General features: G+C 39.5%; 1 protein-coding gene across 1 annotated transcript in view; it reads left to right on the forward strand.

The window, feature by feature from the left end:
- The window catches only part of LOC128068846 (organic anion transporter 7-like), a 44422-nt gene extending 20615 nt beyond the window's left edge, over positions 1-23807 (forward strand). The window contains exons 3-10 of the mRNA XM_052662079.1: positions 2780-2949; positions 3052-3220; positions 7427-7550; positions 18266-18381; positions 19054-19268; positions 22065-22173; positions 22633-22836; positions 23747-23807. Of these exons, the coding sequence (XP_052518039.1) occupies positions 2780-2949; positions 3052-3220; positions 7427-7550; positions 18266-18381; positions 19054-19268; positions 22065-22173; positions 22633-22836; positions 23747-23807 (1168 nt within the window). The remainder of the gene's footprint in view (positions 1-2779; positions 2950-3051; positions 3221-7426; positions 7551-18265; positions 18382-19053; positions 19269-22064; positions 22174-22632; positions 22837-23746) is intronic.
- Positions 23808-24394: the final 587 nt, after the last annotated feature.

The following is a 24394-nucleotide window of genomic DNA, read 5'->3' on the forward strand; positions in this document are numbered from 1 at the left end:
CTATTTACAATAGCCAAGACATGGAAACTATTTAAATATCCATCAACTGTTGAATGGATAAAGATGTGGTTCATATATACAAAGGAATACTACTCAGCAACTAAAAAGAATGATAATACCATTTGTAGCAATGTTGATGGACCTGGAGATTATCATATTAAGTGAAGTTAGTCATACAGAGAAAGACAAATATATGATATTGCTAATATGCAGATGGTGATTGCTGCCATGAAATTAAAAGACGCTTACTCCTTGGAAGGAAAGTTATGACCAACCTAGATAGCATATTCAAAAACAGAGATATTACTTTGCCAACAAAGGTCCGTCTAGTCAAGGCTATGATTTTTCCAGTGGTCATGTATGGGTGTGAGAGTTGGACTGTGAAGAAAGCTGAGCACCGAAGAATTGATGCTTTTGAACTGTGATGTTGGAGAAGACTCTTGAGAGTCCCTTGGACTGCAAGGAGATCCAACCAGTCCATCCTAAAGAAGATCAGTCCTGGGTGTTCACTGGAAGGACTGATGCTGAGGGTGAACCTCCAATACTTTGGCCACCTCATGCGAAGAGTTGACTCATTGGAAAAGACCCTGATGCTGGGAGGGGTTGGGGACAGGAGGAGAGGGGATGACAGAGGATGAGATGGCTGGATGGCATCACCAATTCGATGCACAAGAGTTTGGGTGATCTCTGGGAGTTGGTGATGGACAGGGAGGCCTGGCGTGCTGCAATTCATGGGGTTGCAAAGAGTCAGACACGACTGAGCTGAGTGAACTGAATTGAACTGAACTGAACTGAATATGCAGAATCTTAAAAAAAAATGATACAAATGAAGTTATTCACAAAACACTGACTTACAGAATGAACTTATGGTTTCCAGTGGGGAAGGGTGGGAGGGAGGGATAGACTGGGAGAAAAAATATATATAGTTCATTATTTTCTATTGATTTTCCATTTCCATTTTCCACTGTTGAAAGTGGTATTGAAGTCCCCTGCACTGCTGTCTATTTCAGCCTTCAGATTGTTAATATTTGCTCAGTATTTTATTTTGCCCTTCTCTTAATTTGTCTTTCTCTTTCTCTTCTTCTTTTGGGACATCCATAATGAGAACAGCATTTTATTTGTTGGTGTTCATAATCCAACAGGCATTCTGTACTCTAATATTTTTTCTTTGTTCTTCTCTGATTGGAAAATTTCAAATGACTTGTCCTTGAGTTCATAGATATTTCTTCCAATTTATACATCTTTTGTTGGTGCTCTGTATATTGTTTCACTTACTGTATTCTTCAGCTTTAGAATTTGGTTCATATTTATCATTTCTAGCTCTCTGTTCAACTTCTCATTTTGTTCATGTATTATTTTCTTAATGTCATTGAATTGCCAACCTGCATTCTCTTGTAGCTCATTGAGTTTCCTTAAGACAGTTTCCTTGAATTCTTCATGAAGCAGTTCAAAGACATCCACTTATTAGAGGTCAGCTGCTGTCAAACTATTCTGTTTCTTTGCTGGTGTCCTGTTTCCTTGATCTTTTATGTTTCTTATAGTGTTGCATTGATGTATGCACATTTCACAGAACAATTACCTCTTCCAAACTTTATAGACTAGATTTGTTGGAGAAAGACCTTCACTTGTGGGGAAATGAGCAGGTACCAGCTGGGTGGGATGTGCCAATTCCAGCTGTGAGGAAGGTCCAGTAGTGTAGTCTCCATGCAGCTCCGCCAAGTGAGCGCTGCATTGGGAGCAGCCCTCTAATATTATTGGTGCAAGGGCTGTTATGTGTATGGATGCCTACCACATCTTTCCTCAGAGTGTGCTGGTCATTTTGCCCTTGATAGGAGGTGTAATTGTTGTTGCAAGGTTCACAGCCTGCACTGAATGTTGGGTAGATCCTCCTCTTTGCTCCGTGACAGTCATAGCCCTGTCAAGGGTGGGATCTGATCCCCAGTTGTTGGCATAGAAGCCCTAAGGGTCAGATTCCATAACGCTCCATTGCCCTTAAGTGCAAGCTTTGTGCCAAAGGAAGTGAGTCCTATAGCAAGTGGGGCCCATGTGATCACAGTGAACTTATGTACCTCCCATGCAAGCATTCACAGTTCTGCCCAGTAGCAGCCCAAATTTTCATCCCTGCTCTGTTGTGTTCATCCTGACATAGTACTATAGTGGCTCTGGGAGCTGGCATGCTGAAGCTGCAGGGATCAAGGTGGCTGTCCTTCTGCCTGGGACTTGGGGGCCTGCCTCTTTAAATCCCTCTTTTAAAATATTTGCTTCTGTGTTTCTTTCTTCTCCATCTTATCAAATTCCTCTCAAAATTTTCCTCTCTGCTTCTGTCATGACTGTCTTCTATATTGTTTTAGAAGGAAACCTGTTGCCCAAAGCCAACAAACCCAAAGTCAGCAAGGAGGGTCTCATATGCAACCCATCAGCCACTGTGATGGATTTATTCCACAGACATTGTTTTCAAATAAGTTCTGTTGTAAACTGTGTGAGCCTAAATTAGCAAGTACAACTTTAGATTCCCTGAGTGTAGGTTTTATACAGAATCCCTATGCTAAAAGCATGTGTTAGTAGAAGGGACAGTTATGATATTTTAAAATTCCAAAATATTGCAACCTGCCTATATGATTTGAAATGGTGTCGACCCAATACTAGTAACAGAATAGAGAAGAGGCTTTGATACATTCAGTTTCTGTTTACACACAGGAAGTTTTCTTCTCAGATCTGCCATTTATTATTGATTCTTTAAGGATTCAAAGTGCTTTCTTTTTGCTAGTTTTTACAAGAGGTTGTTATTGTTCCTGTTTGGGAGGAAGTTTATAATCAGGTTGTGTTTCCTCCAGCTTGCCATTGTTGATACCTTTACAGTCATTGCCCCCAATTTCATCATTTACTGCTCACTACGTTTCTTGGCTGGAATGTCTGCTACATGTCTCCTGACAATTAATGTTTTGCTCAGTAAGTCGATGCTTTGTATCTTCAGTGTTTTCCGAGTCTTAACTCTGACCTTGAAATTCCATGTTTACTTGAATTAAAATTTCCACTTGTGTTTTCTTTCAGCACTGGAATGGACAGAGCCCCGATTCCAAGCCATGGCAACAACACTGTTGATGGCTGCCAGTAGTCTGGGACAGACAATCTTTGGAGGCCTGGCTTTTGCCATTCGAGACTGGCACACTCTCCAGCTAGTGATGTCTGCACCACTCTTTGTTTTGTTTCTGGCCTCAAGGTATAAGCCTTCTTTCCTCCTTTGTCTTGTGAGAGTCTGGGGTGAGAATGTACATGGAATCAGATACAAGAATTCTGTTTGGTCCTGGTCTATCCCTGAGTATTGAAGAAGGAAATGGCAACCCATTCCAGTATTCTTGCCTGGAAAATTCCATGGACAAGAGCCTAGTAGGCTACAGTCCATGGGATTGGAAAGAGTTGGACATGACTGGGTGACTTTCATTTCACTTCATACCTGAGTATGTACTCTCCTTATATGTGCCCTATGTACAATTCAAGAAGCAAAATTGGTAGAGTTGCCAGATAAAATTAAGGACACTCAACGAAATTTGAATTTAAGATAACCAGCTAATATTTTTGTGAAATTATATCCCAAATATTGTAAGATACATAATTATACTGAAAATTGTTCATGATTTATATGAAATTTCTAACTGGGTTCTGTATTTTTGTTTGCTACTGAATAAAACACAAGAAATCCCATTATATCCAAATTTCAAACAAGCAACAAATAATTTTTTATCTAAAATATTGCCAGGATTGAAAGAGACACGTGTATCCCAATGTTCATCTCAGCACTGTTTATAATAGCCAAGACATGGAAACAACCTAGATGTCCATCAGCAGATGAATAGATAAGAAAGCTGTGGTACATATACACAATGGAGTATTACTCGGCCATTAAAAAGAATACATTTGAATCAGTTTTAATGAGGTGGATGAAACTAGAGCCGATTATACAGAGTGAAGTAAGCCAAAAAGAAAAACACCAATACAGTATACTAATGCATATATATGGAATTTAGAAAGACGGTAACGATAACCCTGTATGCAAGACAGCAAAAGAGACACAGATATATAGAACAGTCTTTTGGACTCTGTAGGAGAGGGAGAGGGTGCGATGATTTGGGAGTGACATTGAAACATGTATAATATCATATAAGAAACAAATCACCAGTCTAGGTTTGATGCAGGATATGGGATGCTTGGGGCTGGTGCACTGGGATGACCCAGAGGGATGGTATGGGGAGGGAGGTGGGAGGGGGGTTCAGGATTGGGAACACATGTACACCCGTGATGGATTCATGTTGATGTATGGCAAAACCAATACAATACTGTAAAGTAAAAAATAAATAAATAAATAATTTTTTAAAAAGAAAAGCGAAAATAAAATAAAATAAAATATTTCATGGGGCATAGTTCTAATTAAAAATTTACCTTTTTAACTTGAAGTTCAAATTTAATTAGGCACACTATTTTTACATGCTAAAACCAGCAATCCTAAAGACAGAGGACAGCAAAGAATCTTCTTCTGGGAATTCTGTCTTTTGAGGTCTTTCCATCCTTACTAATAAGACTTAACAAATATGATGCAAACAGAATTGATACAAAAACATTATCCCTACAGAGAAAACATCTGAAAGTGAGCTAGCCTCCATTACAATCTGTGATTATAGGTATGACTTTGCAAGAAAATTATGTGATACAGAAGATATGGACATTTTTCATTTTTTTAACTGATATTGGAGAGGAATGGGAAGCAAATTCACCTCCACAACTTCGTAAAGAAAAAGCAGCATGGTTACTCTAGTTTAAATTAAGTCAGATTGGATCCGTTCAGTTCAGTTCAGTCACTCAATCGTGTCCGACTTTTCATGACCCCAAGGACCACAGCACACCAGGCCTCCGTGTCCATCATCAACTCCTGGAGTCTGCTCAAACTCATGTCCATTGAGTTGGTGATGCCATCCAACCATCTCATCCTCTGTTGTCCCTTTCTCAAACCGCCCTCAATCTTTCCCAGCACCAGGGTCTTTTCAAATGAGTCAGCTCTTCGCATCAGGTGGCCAAAGTATTGAAATTTCAGCTTCAACATCAGTCCTTCCATTGAACACCCAGGACTGACCTCCTTTAGGATGGACTGGTTGGATCTCCTTGCAGTCCAAGGGACTCTCCAGAGTCTTCTCCAACACCACAGTTCAAAAGCATCAATTCTTTGGCGCTCAGCTTTCTTCACAGCCCAACTCTCACATCCATACATGACCACTGGAAAAACCATAGTCTTGACTAGACAGACCTTTGTTGGCAAAGTAATGTCTCTGGTTTTGAATATGCTATCTAGGTTGGTCATAACTTTCCTTCCAAGGAGTAAGCATCTTTTAATTTCATGGCTGCAATCACCATCTACAGTGATTTTGGAGCTCCCAAAGATAAAGTCAGCCACTGTTTCCACTGTTTCCCCATCTATTTCCTATGAAATGATGGGACCGGATGCCATGATCTTCGTTTTCTGAATGTCGAGCTTTAAGCCAACTTTTTCACTCTTCTCTTTCACTTTCATCAAGAGGTTCTTTAGTTCTTCTTCATTTTCTGCCAGACGCATGGTGTCATCTGCATATCTGAGGTTATTGATATTTCTCCCGGCAATCTTGATTCCAGCTTGTGCTTCCTCCAGCCCAGCGTTTCTCATGATGTACTCTGCATAAAAGTTAAATAAGCAGGGTGACAATATACAGCCTTGACGTACTCCTTTTCCTATTTGGAATCAGTCTGTTGGCCCATGTCGAGTTTTAACTGTTGCTTCCTGACCTGCATACAGGTTTCTCAAGAGGCAGGTCAGGTGCTCTGGTATTCCCATCTCTTTCAGAATTTTCCACAGGTTATTGTGATCCACACAGTCAAAGGCTTTGGCATAGTCAATAAAGCAGAAATAGATGTTTTTCTGGAACTCTCTTGTTTTTTCAGTGATCCAGCAGATGTTGGCAATTTAATCTCTGGTTCCTCTGCCTTTTCTAAATCCAGCTTGAACATCTGGAAGTTCACGGTTCACGTATTGCTGAAGCCTGGCTTGGAGAATTTTGAGCATTGCTTTATTAGCGTGTGAGATGAGTGCAATTGTGTGGTAGTTTGAGCATTCTTTGGCATTGCCTTTCTTTGGGATTGGAATGAAAACCGACCTTTTCCAGTCCTGTAGCTACTGCTGAGTTTTCCAAATTTGCTGCCATATTGAGTGCAGCACTTTCACAGCATCATCTTTTGAGATTTGAAATAGCTCAGATTGGATGGTTTTTATCATTTGTTCTATGCACACTCTGAGAGTCCCTTGGACTGCAAGGAGATCAAACAAATCAATCTTAAAGGGAATCAACCCTGAATACTCATTGGAAGGTCTGATGCTGAAGCTGAAGCTCGAATACTCTGGCCACCTGATACAAACAGCTGACTCACTGGAAAAGCCCCTGATGCTGGGAAAGATTGAAGACAGAAGGAGAAGAGGATTACAGAGGATGAGATGGTTGGATGGAATCACCAATGCAATGAACATGAACTTGGGCAAAGTTCAGGAGATGGAAGGGGACAGGGAGGCCTGGTGTGCTGCAGTCCATGGGGTCGCAGAGGCAAACACAACTTGGCAACTGAACAGCATGCACAACTTTGCCCTTCTCTTTAAAAAGACTTAGAGTTATCATTACCATCTTACTAAATTCCATATATATGAATGGCAATTACACCCCTCTCCCTAAGAAGGCTGTTCAGAAGATTATTGTCTGAAAATGACTCTCCCTCAGAGAAATGATTACAGATATATTAATAATATAGTGAGGTGAGTTCATTTAGACTGGAGGATGTAGTCTCTCTCAGGCTCATCCATTATGTCACTACATCCTCATGACAATTCTACAGAGTATGTGGGGACTGCTTCCTTGTTACACAGATGATAAAATCAAGGCAGCTATAAGTAACTCTCTTCTGTAGCCAGATTCCATCATAACTGGTAGGAGCAGGAGTGATTCCCATCTGTGTGAGACTTTGGCATACATAAAACACTTAAGGGCCCTTATTTTAGAAAAATGACACATTATGAGGAGACATTTCTTATGCCCTTAAGAGAATCTTGGCAAAGGCCTGCACAAGTAAGGATCCCTCATGTTTCAGCTTCATGAGCTCCCTGGTAAATTTGCCTCTGGTTGAGAAGGGAGTCAATATGACTCCAGCCTGCAATCTCAATAGTGAAGGTAAACGCCACAGAGAGGTCATCTCATTTTTCCCTAGTTATGGCACAAGAGAATGTAAATTTATAAATTTTGGTATAATCCAACAAGCAGTAGGCATCAGACTGGAGGGGAAAGTCATCTCTGGACAAAGGCTATGTGCAAAAAGGACAAGTGAAAGTTGACTACACTTTTGTCCTACTCTTCTTTTTTAGGTGGCTGATAGAATCTGCTCGGTGGTTGATTACCATAGACAAACCCAAAAAGGGCTTAAAGGAACTTCAAAAAGCAGCCCACAGAAACGGAAGGAAGAATACTGGAGATACCCTAACCATGGAGGTGAGGAGGCTGGGAGTTGGTTACAGAATGCAAGAAAAACATATATGTTATTCTTTAAATTATTTATATGTCATATATATCATTCATATCCATAACAGGAAGGGAAAGCAAGATCACAGTGGTGGTTATGAGGCTTCTTACCTCACTGTCCTATTTCTCAACGAGTATCAATGTCGTTTGTGTTGGCATTGGCTGAGAACACGTTGCTGCTAAAAGTAGACACAGATGTTTTACTTAACAGAGGAAAAGATCACTAATTATTAACAAGTGGAAAGACTGAGCATCGGCCACACATTAACTTGGTAAGAGAAAGTAACCAAAACTAATTTATTCTTTCCAGTTCAATGTTTTGATAGCCTTTTTTCAGGGCAACAAGACCAGAAAGAAGGTTCCACGACTGTGCAAAATAGAGCATATGGAACTTCATATTTCTGTTCATTCACTCACAAACACTTTGATCCATGAAATCTACTGAGTGCTTACCTATGGCAAGTTTGGTTCTATCCCTGGAAATATGACAGTGAACACAACAATACAAATCTCTGTTTTGTGAAATTGACAGTCAACTTACCACAAGTCTCAAGGGTAAAACTGAATAGGTATGCCTCAAAGAAGTGATTTTCTTTTTTATTTTCCTTCCTAGGTAAGTAAAACATTGTAGACCATTAAGTGATTCATTCATCATATCATGCACATACATAAAATACTTATCAAAAGATTACAGTGTGTGAGACACGTTACTTGGTCATGAATAACAGAATAAGCCAGGATTCCAGCCTTCCAGAATCTTTCATATAGATATGAGGGGGAAAATAACAGATATTTTTAAGTCTAAATATTGCAATGACAGGGGACAGAAAGATTTCTATTGAAGACCCTGAAAAAAGAGTCTACCTTCATTTTCTGGGAAAAAATAATAATTAGCTGGTTCAGGAAGAGAAATGCAACATTTTTGGAAGCATATTCAATGACATATCTAATGAAAATTTTTATACTCCCCAAAGAATGCAGAGGCTCTTTTTAAAAGAGATTTGAATAAGGAGAAACAAAATGCTTCTGAGAGTTAAGATTCGACTGAAGATGGGGGAAAGTAATCAAAGGATGCTCAGTTGTGTCTGACTCTTTGCAATTCCATGGACTGTAGCCTGTCAGGTTCCTCTGTCCACGAGCTATTCCTGGCAAGAATACCAGAGTGGGTTGCCATTTCCTTCTCCAGGGGATCTTCCTGACCCAGGGATTGAAGCTGTGTCTCTTACATCTCCTGCTTTAGCAGGTGGGTTCTTTACCACTGAGCCACCTGGAAAGAAATCAAAATTTCTCCCATAATGAAGTCATTACACAGGGATAATACCCCTGAGGGTCCTTGATATGTTGGAGAATGTTGGTACACACTTCTGAAATAAAAAGAAAACCTCTAAATTGGTATTGACCTATGATTCTTTTAAAACTGCATTGATATAACCCTCATACAAAATTAAATTGTACTAACTTACTTCTGAGGAACTATCTTTATAGTCAAGCCCAAATCTAACATTTTGCCTACCAGTTTGGCCCAGTACAGAGAATGAAAGATTTGATCTTACAAGGGCCAGGTACATAACAAAAATAAGTGATACAAGCAGGAAGTAAGACAAGAATAAAGCATTATCAAAGTGAAAGGCAGCTGACAATCACCTCAGTGCCAGGGGAAGAAAGGGAGATTTGCACAAGAGAAACAACTGAAACTTGGTTTACAAAATGGATTCACTGCATGAATGACTAGTCAATATTGTTTAATTTTATTTTTTTTATTTTGTAAAAATAATTTAGAAATTTGTTGTCTTAATCTTGTTTTAACTTCATCTGATGAATTGCCTGACACACAAACTTCAATCATTACTTAAATTTGTTCCACTTATATCCACTCAAATGTCATTTTATCTTTTAACAAGAGTATAATTGTTTTACAATATTGTGTTAGTTTCTGCTGTACAATGAAGTGAACCAGCTATATGTATACATATATACCCTCCATCTTGGACCTCCCTCCCACCTTCCATCCTTCCCACTCATCTAGATTATCACAGGCACCCTGTGCTATGCAGCTATCTATTTTATACATGGTAGTGTATATATCTCAATCCTAATCTCCCAATTCATCCACCCTCCCCTTCCTCTACTGTGTACATATGTCTGTCTTCTACATCTGCATCTGTATTCCTGCACTGTGAATAAATTTATCTGTACCATTTTTCTATATTTCACATATATGCATTATTGATTACTCCAGTCTTGAATGTCTGACAGCCCAGTATATAACACATCTCCTTTCCCCAAAACACATACAACTTAGGTACAATTTTAAGATCACAGAAAGATAGAAAGCAAAATCTTTGTTTTTCACTCCAGTGAAAATTGAAATAATAGATGTGACTTTAAATATCTAGCAGCAGAGTGTCATCAGCAAGATGAAGGGCTAGGAGAGGCCAACACTTGTCTTCCCCTTAAAAACAATAAATAAACAGCTTGTTGTTGCTGTTTAGCCACTAAGTTGTGTATAACTCTTTTGCAACCCCATGGACTATAGCCCACCAGGCCCCTCTGTCTGTCTGTAGGTTTCCCAGGAAACAATGCTGGATTGGATTGCCATTTCCTTCTCCAGGGGATCTTCCTGACCCACATTCCCTGCATTGACGGGCAGATTCTTTACACTGAGCCACCAGGGAAGCCCAAAATAAACAATTACCAACTGAAAAAAACAGCTCTGGAAAAGGCTGGAAAACAAAGATGGTGTGATCACTCACCTAGAGCAAGACATCCTGGAATGTGAAGTCAAGTGGGCCTTAGAAAGAATCACTATGAACAAAGCTAGTGGAGGTGATGGAATTCCAGTTGAGCTGTTTCAAATCCTAGAAGATGATGCTGTGAAAGTGCTACACTCAATATGCCAGCAAATTTGGAAAACTCAGCAGTGGCCACAGGACTGGAAAAGGTCAGTTTTCACTCCAATGCCAAAGAAAGGCAATGACAAAGAATGCTCAAACTACCGCACAATTGCACTCATCTCACATGCTAATAAAGCAATGCTCAAAATTCTCCAAGCCAGGCTTCAGCAATACGTGAACCATGAACTTCCAGATGTTCAAGCTGGTTTTAGAAAAGGCAGAGGAACCAGAGGTCAAATTGCCAACATCTGCTGGATCACTGAAAAAACAAGAGAGTTCCAGAAAAACATCTATTTCTCTTTTATTGACTGTACCAAAGCCTTTGACTGTGTGGATCACAACAACCTGTGGAAAATTCTGAAAGAGATGGGAATACCAGAGCACCTGACCTGCCTCTTGAGAAACCTATATGCAGGTCAGGAAGCAACAGTTAGAACTGGACATGGGCCAACAGACTGGTTCCAAATAGGAAAAGAAGTATGTCAAGGCTGTATATTGTCACCCTGCTTATTTAACTTTTATGCAGAGTACATCATGAGAAATGCTGGGCTGGAAGAAGCACAAGCTGGAATCAAGATTGCCGGGAGAAATATCAATAACCTCAGATATGCAGATGACACCACCCTTATGGCAGAAAGTGAAGAGGAACTAAAAAGCCTCTTGATGAAAGTGAAAGAAGAGAGTGAAAAAGTTGGCTTAAAGCTCAACATTCAGAAAACGAAGATCATGGCATCCAGTCCCATCACTTCATGGGAAATAGATGGGGAAACAGTGGAAATAGTGGCTGCCTTTATTTTGGTTGGGGGGGGGGGGCTCCAAAATCACTGTAGATGGTGATGGCAGCCATGAAATTAAAAGATGCTTACTCCTTGGAAGGAAAGTTATGACCAACCTAGATAGCATATTCAAAAGCAGAGACATTACTTTGCCAACAAAGGTCCATCTAGTCAAGGCTATGGGTTTTCCTGTGGTCATGTATGGATGTGAAAGGAGTCGGACTGTGAAGAAAGCTGAGCGCCAAAGAATTGAAGCTTTTGAATTGTGGTGTTGGAGAAGACTCTGGAGAGTCCCTTGGACTGCAAGGAGATCCAACCAGTCCATCCTAAAGGAGATCAGCCCTGGGTGTTCTTTGGATGGAATGATGCTAAAGCTGAAACTCCAATACTTTGGCCACCTCATGTGAAGAGTTGATTCATTGGAAAAGACTCTGATGCTGAGAGGGACTGGGGGCAGGAGGAAAAGGGGATAACAGAGGATGAGATGGTTGAATGGCATCACCGACTCAATGGACATGAGTTTAAGTGATCTCCGGGAGTTGGTGATGGACAGGGAGGCCTGGCATGTTGCAATTCGTGAGGTCGAAAATAGTCGGACATGACTGAGCAACTGAACTGTTTGACTGGTAAGGACAAAACAGCAGAAACGCAAAAGTCAAAAGGATATCTGCATAGAAGAAGTGCAGGAAACATTTTAGCTGCATCACCCCGTGCTCCAATCCAGAGTAGCTTGGTGACAGGAGGAGTCCCCGTGCAGGGATCTTACCCTATGAGGAAATGGAGAGCAAGATACTTCTGCAAGCCTCAACCCTCATGGACTTTTACAGACTTTGCTTCTGAGGACTCACATAGGCTTCACCTATGCTGATCAGACGTCAGAGATACCTGGAGTCCTAGATACTGCATTTCTTCTCCAAGGCTGGCACTGTCACTGTGGTGAGACCTTTCCCCAGGAACCCCAGTCACTGCTTTGTCCAGCTCTCTGTGATCAAGATTCCACAGAATTAAATATCCTTTCATGACATAAATTCTCAAAAAATCAGGTATAGAGGCAATGTACCTAAATATGATAAAGGCCATATAGGACAAACCCATAGCTAACATCTACTCAATGGTGAAAAGTTAAAAGCCTTTCTTTAAGACCAAGAACAAGACAAAGATGCCCACACTCATCATTTCTATTCAACATAGTTTGAAATCCTCACCATAATAATTAGGCAAAAAATAAATAAATAAAGCCATCCAGGTCAGAAAGGAATAAATAAAATCAATTCTGCTTGCAAATGATATGATCTTATGTACAGTGTTGACATGAAACAGACTGCTTGATATTTCTCCAGTAAAAATGGGTTTATTCAGGATCAATAGAGAATTGCATTTCAGGTGAGCAACCATGGTGAGCCATATGCAAGCTGTGCATAGCAAGGGAAAGAAAACACCTTTATAGGTAGGAAAAAGCAGTTAGGAAATCTTTTATAGTTAACAGAGAGTCCATAGCTTCATTGGTTTGTCCTTGCCAGGAAAGAAAAGGAGTCTTTCTTCTTCCTGTTGGGCTCTACTACTATCACAAGACATAGAAGCTCCCCCTTCTAATCTCTTGATTCTATTTAATTGAAGTTTCTGTTTATTAAGTTTATACAATAGAAAATCCTAACAATTCCATATAAAAAGCCTGTTAGAACTGATAAGCAAATTCAGTAAAGTTGAAGGATAAAAAATCAATATTAAAAATTAATTATATTTCTATACACTAACAACCAACTATATGAAAGAGAAATTAGGAAAGCAAACCCATTTACAATAGTAAAAAAACAATAAAATACTTAGGAATAATTTAAGCAAGGAGGTGAATATTTTCTGTATACCGAAAACTATAAAATACTAATGAAAGAAACTGAAGACAAAAATAAATGGAAAGATATTCCATTATTGGATTGGAGTAATTAATATTATGAAAGATTCATACTATCCCAAGTAATATACAATCTCTCCCCAAGCAATCTCTATCAAAATTCAAATGCATTTCTCTTTGAAGTAGAAAAAACTATCCTAAAACTTGTGCGGTACCACAAAAGACCCTGAATAGCCAAAGCAATCCTGAAAAAGAAGAACAAAGCTGGAGGTGTCATACATCCTGATTTCAAACTATATCACAAAATTGTAATAATCAAAATAGTATGGTGCTGGCATAAAAACAGGCACAAAGGATGGTGGATCAGATAGAGAGCCCAGATACAAACCCATACATAAATGTTCAACAAGATTTTAATAAGGGAACACACAATGAGGAAAGAATAATATCTCCAATAAATAGTATTGGGGAAATTGGATATTCATATGCAAAAGAATGAAACTGAGTCCCAGTCTTACACAACTCAAAAAAATTAACTTCAAATAAATTAAAGATTTAAAGGTAAATCCTAAAAGCATAAATTAGAGATACCAAGGGAACATTTCATGCAAAGATGGGCTCAATAAAGGACAGAAGTGGTGGGGACCTAACAGAAGAAGAAGATATTAAGAAGAGGTGGCAAGAATACACAGGAGAACTACATAAAAGATCATCATGACCCATATAACCACGATGGTGTGATAACTCACCTAGAGCCAGACATCCTGGAATGTGAAATCAAGCGGGCTTTAGGAAGTATCACTACAAACAAAGCTAGTGAAGGTGATGAAATTCCAGTTGAGCTATTTCAAATCCTGAAAGATGACGCTGTGAAAGTGCTGCACTCAATATGGCAGCAAATTTGGATAACTCAGCAGTGGCCACAGGAATGGAAAAGGTCAGTTTTCATTTAAGTCCAAAGAAAGGCAATGCCAAAGAATGCTCAGACTACCACACAATTTCACTCATCTCACAGGCTAATAAAGCAATGCTCAAAATTCTCCAAGCCAGGCTTCAGCAATATGTGAACCATGAACTTCCAGATGTTCAAGCTGGTTTTAGAAAAGGCAGAGGAACCAGAGATCAAATTGCCAACATCTGCTGGATCATGGAAAAAGCAAGAGAGTTCCAGAAAAACATCTATTTCTGCTTTATTGACTATGCCAAAGCCTTTGACTGTGTGGATCATAATAAACTGTGGAAAATTCTGAAAGAGATGGGAATACCAGACCACCTAACCTGCCTCTTGAGAAACCTATATGCAGGTCAGGAAGCAACAGTTAGAACCGGACATGGAATAACAGACTGGTTCCAAATAGGAAAAGGAGTACATCAGGGCTGTATACTGTCACCCTGCTTATTTAACTAATGTGCAGAGTACATCATGAGAAACACTGGGCTGGAGGAAGCACAAGCTGGAATCAAGATTGCCGGGAGAAATATCAATAACCTCAGATATGCAGATGACATCACCCTTATGGTGGAAAGTGAAGAAGAACTAAAGGGCCTCTTGATGAAAGTGAAAGAGGAGAGTGAAAATGTTAAAGCTCAACATTCAGGAAACTAAAATCATGGCATCTGGTCCAATCACTTCAAGGCAAACAAATGGGGAAACAGTGGAAACAGTGTCAGACTATTTTTTTGGGCTCCAAAATCAGTACAGATGGTGACAGCAGCCATGAAAGTAAAAGACACTTACTGCTTGGAAGGAACGTTATGACGAACCTAGACAGTGTATTTAAAAGGAGAGACATCACTGTGTCAACAAAGGGCCGTCTCGTCAAGGCTATGGTTTTTCCAATAATTATGTATGGATGTGAGAGTTGGACTATAAAGAAAGCTGAGTGCTGAAGAATTGATGCCTTTGAACTGTGGTGTTGGAGAAGACTCTTGAGAGTCCCATGGACTGCAAGGAGATACAACCAGTCCATCCTAAAGGAGATCAGTCCTGGATGTTCAATGGAAGGACTGATGTTGAAGCTGAAACTCCAGTACTTTGGCCACCTGATGCAAAGAGCTGACTCATTTGAAAAGACCCTGATGCTGGGAAAGATTGAGGGCAGGAGGAGAAGGGGACAACAGAGGATGAGATGGTTGGATGGCATCACCGGCTCAATGGACATGGGTTTGGGTGGACTCCAGGAGTTGGTGATGGACAGGGAGGCCTGGTGTGTTGCGGTTCATGGGGTCGTGAAGAGTCGGACACAACTGAATGACTGTACTGAACTGAACTGAAAAGCATAAAACTCCTAGCAGGGAGAGGTGGTGGAAACAGGAAAAGAGCTTCTTGACATGAGTCTTGGCAATGTTTCTTGAATAAGACATCAAAAGCATAAGCAACAAAAGCAAAAATGAAAAGGTAGGACTGCATCAAACTAAAGAGCCTCTGCACAGCTGAGAAAACAATGAATTGAAAAGGCAGTTTACAACTTGGGAGAAATTAATGTATGGCAAAACCACTACAATATTGTAATTAGCCTCCAGTTGAAATAAATTTATATTTTAAAAAATAATTTTCCAACCATATATCTGATTAAGGGTTAATATTAAAAATATATAAAGAAAATGTTAATTTTCTCAAAAGTGAAAATAATTCAATTTTAAATGAGCAAACGATCTGAATAGACATTTTTCTAAAGAAGAAACAAATGGCCAATAGGTATGTGAAAAGGTGCTCAGCATAATTTAGGGACATGCAAACTAAAACCCAATGAAGTATTATCTTACACCTATTGTCAAAAAGATAAAAGATAACAAATGTTCACAAGGATGTTGAAAAAGGAAAACCTTACACACATTGTTGATGGGAATGTAAATTGGTACAGCCATTGTGGCAAATGCTATGGTAGTTTCTCAAAAAATTAAAAACTGAACTACCATATGACCCAGCAATTCTACTTCTGGGTGCATATCCAAAGGAAATGAAATCAGTATCTTGAAGGGAAATCTGCACATCCATATTAATTTAGAAATTTTCAGAATAGACAAAATTTAGAAATAGTCTAGACATCCTTCAAAAGTTAAATGAGTAAAGAAAGTGTGAGAGACACAGACATATGCAATGGAATATTATTCTGACTTTTAAAAATATAAGGAGATCTTCCCATTTGCAGCAATATGGATTCACCTGGAGGGCATTATGCTAAGGGAAATAAGCAAGGGAAATATTTTATGATATTATTTACATGTGCAATCTTGAAAAAAGAACTGTTTCTTGGAAACACAGAACAGAATAGTGGTTGCAAAGGGCTAGAGAAAAGGAGAAATGGGGAGACATAGGTCAAAATGTAAAAACCTTCAGATATAAGTCTGGGAAACTAATGTACAGCATGGTGACTATAGTTAATGATAATGGTATCCAATGAATGCTTCGCTGGTAGCTCAGATGGTAAATAATCTACCTGCAATGCAAGAGACCTGGGTTTGATCCCTGGGGTGGGAAGATCCCCAGGAGAGGGGAATGGCTACCCACTCCAGTATTCTTGCCTGGAGAATGCCATAGATGAGCCTGGTGGGCTACAGCCCATGGGATTGCAAACAGTCAGACACAACTAGTGACTAATACACTTACATCCTATGAATGAATAAAGATGTGGTATATACGCAATGGAATATTGGCCATAAGAAATGAAATATTGTCATTTGTAGCAACATGTATGGACCCTGAAAATAGCATACTAAATGAAGTAACTCAGAGAAAGACAAATTACTTATCACTTATACACAAATTCTTAAAAATATATATATGATACAAATGAATCTATTTACAAAACAGATTCACAGACATAGAAAACAAACTTATGGTTACCAAAGGGGAAAGGTGAGGTGGGGGGTGTAAATTATGAGCATAGAATTAATAAATACACACTATTATATATGGGCTCCCCTGATGACGCAGGCAGTAAAAAATCTGCCTGCAATGCAGGAGACCCGGGTTAGATCTCTGGATCGGGAAGATCTCCTGGAGAAGGGAGTGACAACCCACTCTAGTATTCTTGCCTAGAGAATCGCATGAGCAGAGGAGCCTGGTAGACTACAGTCCATGGGGTTTCAAAGAGTCAGACACAAACTGAGCAACTAACACTAACACTAATATATATGAAATAGGTAATCAGCAAGGGTTTACTGTATACTTTATAACACAGGGAATAATATTAAGTGTTTTATAATAACCCATAATAAAAAGCAAAACCCATATAAAAACCTGAAAATTTTTATACATATGATTATATGCATAATATATGTATAGATCACTTTGCTGTAAGTCCAAAACTAACACGATATTATAAATCAATTGTATTTCAATTAAAATTAATAAATAAAAAATTTTACTTAATAAGTTAATAAGGATCTCAGCCGTACTAAATGTAAACTGATAGGCACATTTGTGACTACAAATCTCTGTGAGAAAGGCATTATTTTTTATTCTCCTAATATCCTAATCCTGATTCTCTGATTTATTTATCTGCTTATTCTTCTTTTGAATGACAAGGACACTGAGGCTAAAAGATATTCAATTCACCTCTCAAGGTACATACCTGGAAAATGGCAGAGCCATTGTGTAACACCAGGTAATAAAGTGTGGGCATAAAATATACTACTGCAAGATCTCCTCTGATTTTGTCCTTAGATTTAATGCCAGGCATTTCATTCATGAAGGCACAACATGCTAGGATTTCCCTTAAAGAGGCTGACTCGTAGACCAAAGTTAAGGCTGTCACAAGAATTAGTCTCCTTCCTGAAAAAAACGTTTTTTCTACCAAGAGCAGCCAACTGAGAACCAAGCTCAGTTTCCAGACTTTCAGGCCCCTCTCATAAAAATGAAGCTTTGGACCTAAATTTAAGTAACTCTTCCTTTAATGCCTTCCTGACCTAAATCTATAATCTTGACACCCCTTTTTATTCCCAAAAGGCAAATTGAGTCTCATGTCAAAATGCCATTGCCACTGTAAAGTTTCCCTTTAACTCCATGATTCTCCATTCATAACGCTGTACACCTGTCATTACATATTCAGTGTCTATATTTTCCAGTAGGGACAAAGGGAAGTCATCTACCTGGTCCTCTGTTGGGAACCTCACAAAGCCTACAATTGTGCGACCACTGAACAGTTTGTTTTGTTGAAGGTCCTGAGATCTGCCATGCAGGAGGAGCTGCAGGCAGCACAGACCAAACCTTCTGTGTTTGACTTGTTCCGCACACCCAACCTGCGTAAAAGGATCTGCCTCCTGTCCTTTGTGAGGTGGGCTTCACACAGTACATGAGGGATGTTAAAATAGTGGAGATGTGATTGTATTTGTTATTTCAACATCTACAACATGCCAGAGGGACAGATTTGAAACAAAGTATGAGGAAGTTAAGAATATGGTTGCTATGTTCGGTAAAAGTGAAAAGGTTATGAAAAGGTAAGCAAAGAAGTAATTATACAATGATAAGTTCTGTTTGTCATACACCCTACCAGGCTCATCACTACAGATGCTGAGAATGTCAATCATGGCACATGATTGGCTATAAGTTTCTTGGCTATAAGTTTCTTCACTTGTTCTAATTTTAATTAAAGTAAACCTACAAATAGTAAAATGAACAAATAGATGCTATTCAATAAATAATTCCATATATAGATAGCCGTCACCCAGATCAAGGTATAGAAAAAAAGCTAAAATTCTAGAAGGCTCCATCATATCTCCTCTACAGCAAAACTCTCTCCCCGAAAGTGTAATAATATTTATGACCTCCATCATCATACAATCATTTTATGATAATTTTAAAGTGATAGTCTTGCAAGGAAATATTTCACAAAATAGACCATTCCTTAAGAGTTTATCGCCAACCACTGCCTGTCTGGGCCAATATTATTGCAATTGGTAGGGCCTATAGTCTAAACTTACGTGTCTTTCACCTTTGTTCACCACAGATTTGCAAACGTGCTGACCCATTTTGGCCTGACTCTCCACCTCCAGCACTTGGGGAGCAATATTTTCTTGTTCCAGATTCTCCTTGGCATAGTCACCATCCCAGCCAATTACACCGCTCTTTCGGCACTGAATCACCTGGGCCGTCGAATAACCCAGATGCTTTTCATATATCTGCTGGCAGTCTCCACTCTAACCATCACTTGTGTGTCTGAAGGTAAGAAAAGGCCAAATATTCAAGCAAGAAAATGTCTTCCCCGCCCTCATTTCTCATGAATTATACTGGTCACACCTATTTCAAGCAAGAAGAAGATGGAGATTGGGTTCTAACAATTCCCCAAAACCAATCTGGAGTTTTAGTACACGTCCATGCTAAGTCACTTCAATCTTGTCTGACTCTTCGTGACCCTATGGACTGGGGCCCACCAGGATCCTCTGTCCATGGGATTCTCTAGGCAAGAATACTGGAGTGGGTTGCAGTGCCCTCCTCTAGGGGATCTTCCTGATTCATGGTTTGAACCTGCGTTTCCTGCCTCTCCCACATTGACAGGCAGGTTCTTTACCACTGGTGCCACCTAGGAAGCCACAGGTGTTTTAGTACATATTCTGCTATTAAGTTGCTGGGGAAAGAGCCAAAGATCCGTCAAGGTTGGCTCTGATATAACGTCCAAGAAGTATCTGGAAACTGGTACCATGTATTACTGGCAGTTTCTCTAAGATAGCATTTGATCACTTGGCTTTGCTTAGTCACGCTTCCTTTGGGTGTTTGCTTGCTTGCTTGATTTTGGCCATGCGGTGCAGCAAGCAGGAATCTTCGCTCCCTGACCAGGGAACAAACCCAGGCCCTCTGCAATGGAAGTGCAGAGTCTTAACTCCTGGATGGCCAGGGAAGTCCTGCCTTTTTATAGTAAGTATGAAGGGTCTAGGAGCTTTGCTGGTGCCTCAGCAGTAAAGAATCTCCTCGCAATGCAGGAGACGCGGGTTCAGTCCCTAGGTTGGGAAGATCTCCAGGAGAAGGAAACAGCAACCTACTCCAGTATTCTTGCCTGGAGACCCCCATGGGCCTGGCAAGCTACTGTCCATGAGATCTCAAAGAGTTGGACACGACTTAGCGACTAAACAACAACAACCTGGAGGGTCTAGACCTTGTAACCGCATGTCACGCAAGGACACAATACTCTCAGTTCCTCCCTTCAGGCTCTCTCTCTCTCTCTTTTTTTTTTTAAATTAACTTATTTATCTTAATTGGAGGATAATTACTTTACAATTTTGTGATGGTTTTTTGCCATACATCGATATGAATCAGCCTCAGGTATACATGTATCCCCATTTCTGAACCCCCCCCCCCACTTCCATCTCCCTCTCTACCCCATCCCTCTGGGTTGTCCCAGAGCACCAGCTTTGAGTGCCCTGATTCATGCAGTGAACCATGACATTTTATTCCGTGATTCTGTCTCCAACTCTGGTTCAGGGGTGTGGTCTTGACCTCAAGAAAACAAGAATTTCGTATCTTCAGGCAGAGAAGAAATATCCATTAGGAACAAGTCATTGTAGCTAAGGGCCCCTCTTAGAATCAATTTCACTGAATTAAGCAATCATGTGTAATAAATAGGGGAACCCAGATGATCACCATGCTTCACCTGACTCCCAGTGTGCAGTTATATATTTTACATGATACTTGATAAGCAAGTTCCTCTCATCTTTTTTTTATTATTATTATTATTATTATTGGAACATAATTGTTTTATATTGTGTTAGTTTCTGCTGTACAAAAAAAGTGAATCAGCTATATGTATACAGAGATCTCCTCCCTTTTGTAGCTCCCTCCTACAGACCCCCACCCCACCCATCTACCTCATCACAGAGCACTGAGCTGAGTCTCCCGTGCTATACAGCAACTTCTTAGTAGCTAGCTATTTTACACCTGGTAGTATATGTATGTACTATAATATAATGTATTAATATAATATATGTATTAATCCTAGATTCCACACATATGCATTAATATACAGTACTTGTTTTTCTCTTTCTGACTAACTTCACTCTGTATGACAGACTCTAGGATCAGCTATATCACTACAAACGGTCCAACTTCATTCGTTTTTATGGCTGAATAATATTCCCTTGTATATATGTACCACCTCTTCTTTATCCATTCATTTGTCTGCTGATGTACATTTAGGTTGCTTTTATGTTCTAGCTCTTGTAAACAGTGCTGCAACCAAATTGGAGTAGATGTCCTTTTAGAATTATGGTTTTCTCAGGATATATGCCCAGTAGTGGGATTACTGGGTCATATGGTAGCTCTGATTTTAGCCTTGCTTCTCTCTTCATCTTGAACAGCATCAGCAGAGCAAGTTTGCTGCCTTACAATCAACGTCGCTCCAGTGTTGCAATATTCTTGTGAGATTTTCTGTAACTGGGTGGAAACTGACTGAACCTTGCCTTCAGTGTTTCCTGAAGGCTAGCATTCTTTCCCTTGTGAAGGTCCTTACTCCTGACTTTCTAACATTATTCTAAATCTAGTTGCTCTTCAAATTGTTCATTAACATAGCAGCCCTGCCCTTTTATTATATTCTTCTGCAATATAAGTCCCTTGTAAATATTGCATATGCACCAATGTTTCAGACCCATGAGGATTTAAGTGATGATCATACCCCTCAGAAACTGCCAACAAGAGTTCTGCATTCTACCTCAAGGGTAGAGGAGACACAGAACAGAATTAGTGCCAGAGAACATCTGCTGGTCTCACCTTCTTTTTCCTCTTCTGCAAATCTCAGACATTCAAGGAGAATTGATGAAATAACCCAGACCATTTTATTCATCATGAGTCGTAAAAAGTAGATAAGTCACATTTCTCAGTCTATTAGACACCGCACATTTTCAACCCCTGTGCAGCTTCTCTACAATGTATACTTGCAAACACCTCCATTCAGATCTTCTTTACTTATAATTACAGGAATGCAATTGCTTCAGCTCATATTTCATGTCTCACTGGTCTTTCTCTCTCCAGAAATGCAGGCCTTGTGTATGGCATTGGCAGCTTTAGCAATAGGAGTTTCTTTCGCCACATTTGCCAGTAACTTTTGCCATGGAAGTGAGCTAATTCCTACTGTGCTCAGGTATACTGAAATCTCATGGATACTCTTTCAGGATCAAAACAGACCTTTCTCAGTTAACTGACATTTATTGAAGGAAGAAGAGAAGATTGGTTAGTTATCAAAGCAATCAACTATAATTATAAAACACCAGCAATTTATAAGCAAATTTAATTAAAGCAGACTTTGTTAGGCACTGGGTGATGCCCTTAAATGCATCATCTTATATAGTCTTCTGAACTACACAGAGGATAGATGGCATGAGTAATGGTATATTTTAACGATCAAACTGTGTTTTAATGCACTTAATGTACTTGAATTTGAAAAAATCACTTATGACTAACAGAAAATTTCAAAAGCAAGCATATGTCATCAGCCTTCTCTACTGCTATGCTATCTCCCATAATCAAAGCAAAATAATAAATCACAAATTATATTGTAGATTTGTACTTGACTTTCTTGTATTATTGTTTATACCCCAAGGGTAACATCTGTGGGAATCATGGGAATTGCTTCTAATACTGGGGCAGCCCTGGCTCCCCTGTTGATGATCCTAACGGTGTATTCCCCTCACCTGCCCTGGATCATCTATGGAGTCTTACCCATCCTCGCTGGTCTTGTTGTCCCACTCCTTCCTGAAACCAGGAATAAGCCTCTGCCTGATTCCATCCAGGATGTGGAAAATGAGTGAGTAAACCCTCTACATGTCCCTTGGGGGAGCTGTGCACTCAAGGTTTGTGATGAAGAGGGCAAAACGTGAACTGAGACACTGTCCCCCAAACAAGCTAAGATCTAAGCTATTTCCAGGTGATCCGCACCTTTGGTTTAGCTATAGTCTCATCCCTCCCCACAGTGACCTCAGACTCCCCCAGGCTTCCCTGGATCACCCAGACCAACATCAGTGTGCACCAGTAGGTTTAGTGGTGAAGAAACCAAAATCAGATGCCCTGGTGTGACATACGCACCTCTGAAGGTGTTTCACAAACAGGCACTCATTCAAACACCAGATTCTCATCCCTCAGACCCTGGCAGACCTCAGCCCAGTGAGGGCAGTAAGCTCTCTGAGACTGTTGGTGTCTGGAGGTCTGTGACCTGCCCAGGTCACTGAAGACCTGAGGGAGACCAAGAAGAAGACAAGAGCCCCTCCCCTCCCACAGACGGCAATGTATCTCGGGGGAAAGAGTCCTATTGTGTTGCCTGTGAGATTCGGACCATCTGACTTTCCCTGGAAATGAAATGTTACAAAAAGAGAGAAGAAGCGTAGTAAATATTCGGATTTTAAAGTGATGACTGGGAAAGGATTCTATGACTTTCTGTGTTCCATTTGCCTTTTCCAAAAACTTTTGACCAATGCAATGGTTTCCAAAAGTAAAAGTAGAAACTATCGAAGCTGCCTTCCCAAGGTTTGCTCTGGGAGTTTGGTCCTTTTCTTCACAAGATTCATTCCAACTCTCAGGGCTGAGGTCACAGTTTTCACCCAAGCTGGTGAACAAAAGATTAGCTTATTCTAAAAAAATAAACATGTAGGGCATATAGGCTTCTTCCATGTCTTTTTATTGTTTGTGTTTGATTACTGGTTTATTTGTATTTGTCCTAGGGAAAAAAGCTCAAGAAAAACAAAGCAGGAAGATACTTTCATGAAAGTGACACAGTGTTAAGGGATTCCAGGAATGAACTGTTAACCAAAGGGGAAGAAAAAATTGGTGTCTTTCCTAAATATTAACAAAATTTGAAGAATAAATAAAACAAACAATATGATAAAAACATTGATATATGGCAAAACCAATATAATATTGTAAAGTAATTAACCTCCAATTAAAATAAATAAATTCATATTTGAAAAAAATAGATCCCATTTACTATTGTTGTATTAATTGCTAAATATTCAATACCTACAACCAATCATTGTAAGAGGTATAAAAGAAAATACAATTATAAAAAAATATTTATATTAGAATGTTTATGTAATGGTAGAAACCTAGTATGCTTCTAGATAGTAAAATTATTAGTCTTAAAAGCACTAATGTTTTTTGCAGTTAGTTGGTAGAATAACTGGTAGAGGAATTACAATTTTAAAAAACCTATATATTTTGAGATATTAAATCTTGTTTCAAATACATTTAGAAATTAATAGTAGACAAGATGATTCAGAAAAAGATGATTGCAGAGTGGATTGAGCTGCTTGTTAAGTAGAGAAGCATGTGCAAGTCTTTAATATTGTAAGCTATAATAGTAAAAAAAAAAA

This window comes from Budorcas taxicolor, chromosome 25 (genome assembly GCF_023091745.1).
Source record: "Budorcas taxicolor isolate Tak-1 chromosome 25, Takin1.1, whole genome shotgun sequence".
NCBI classification, from domain to species: Eukaryota; Metazoa; Chordata; class Mammalia; order Artiodactyla; family Bovidae; genus Budorcas; species Budorcas taxicolor.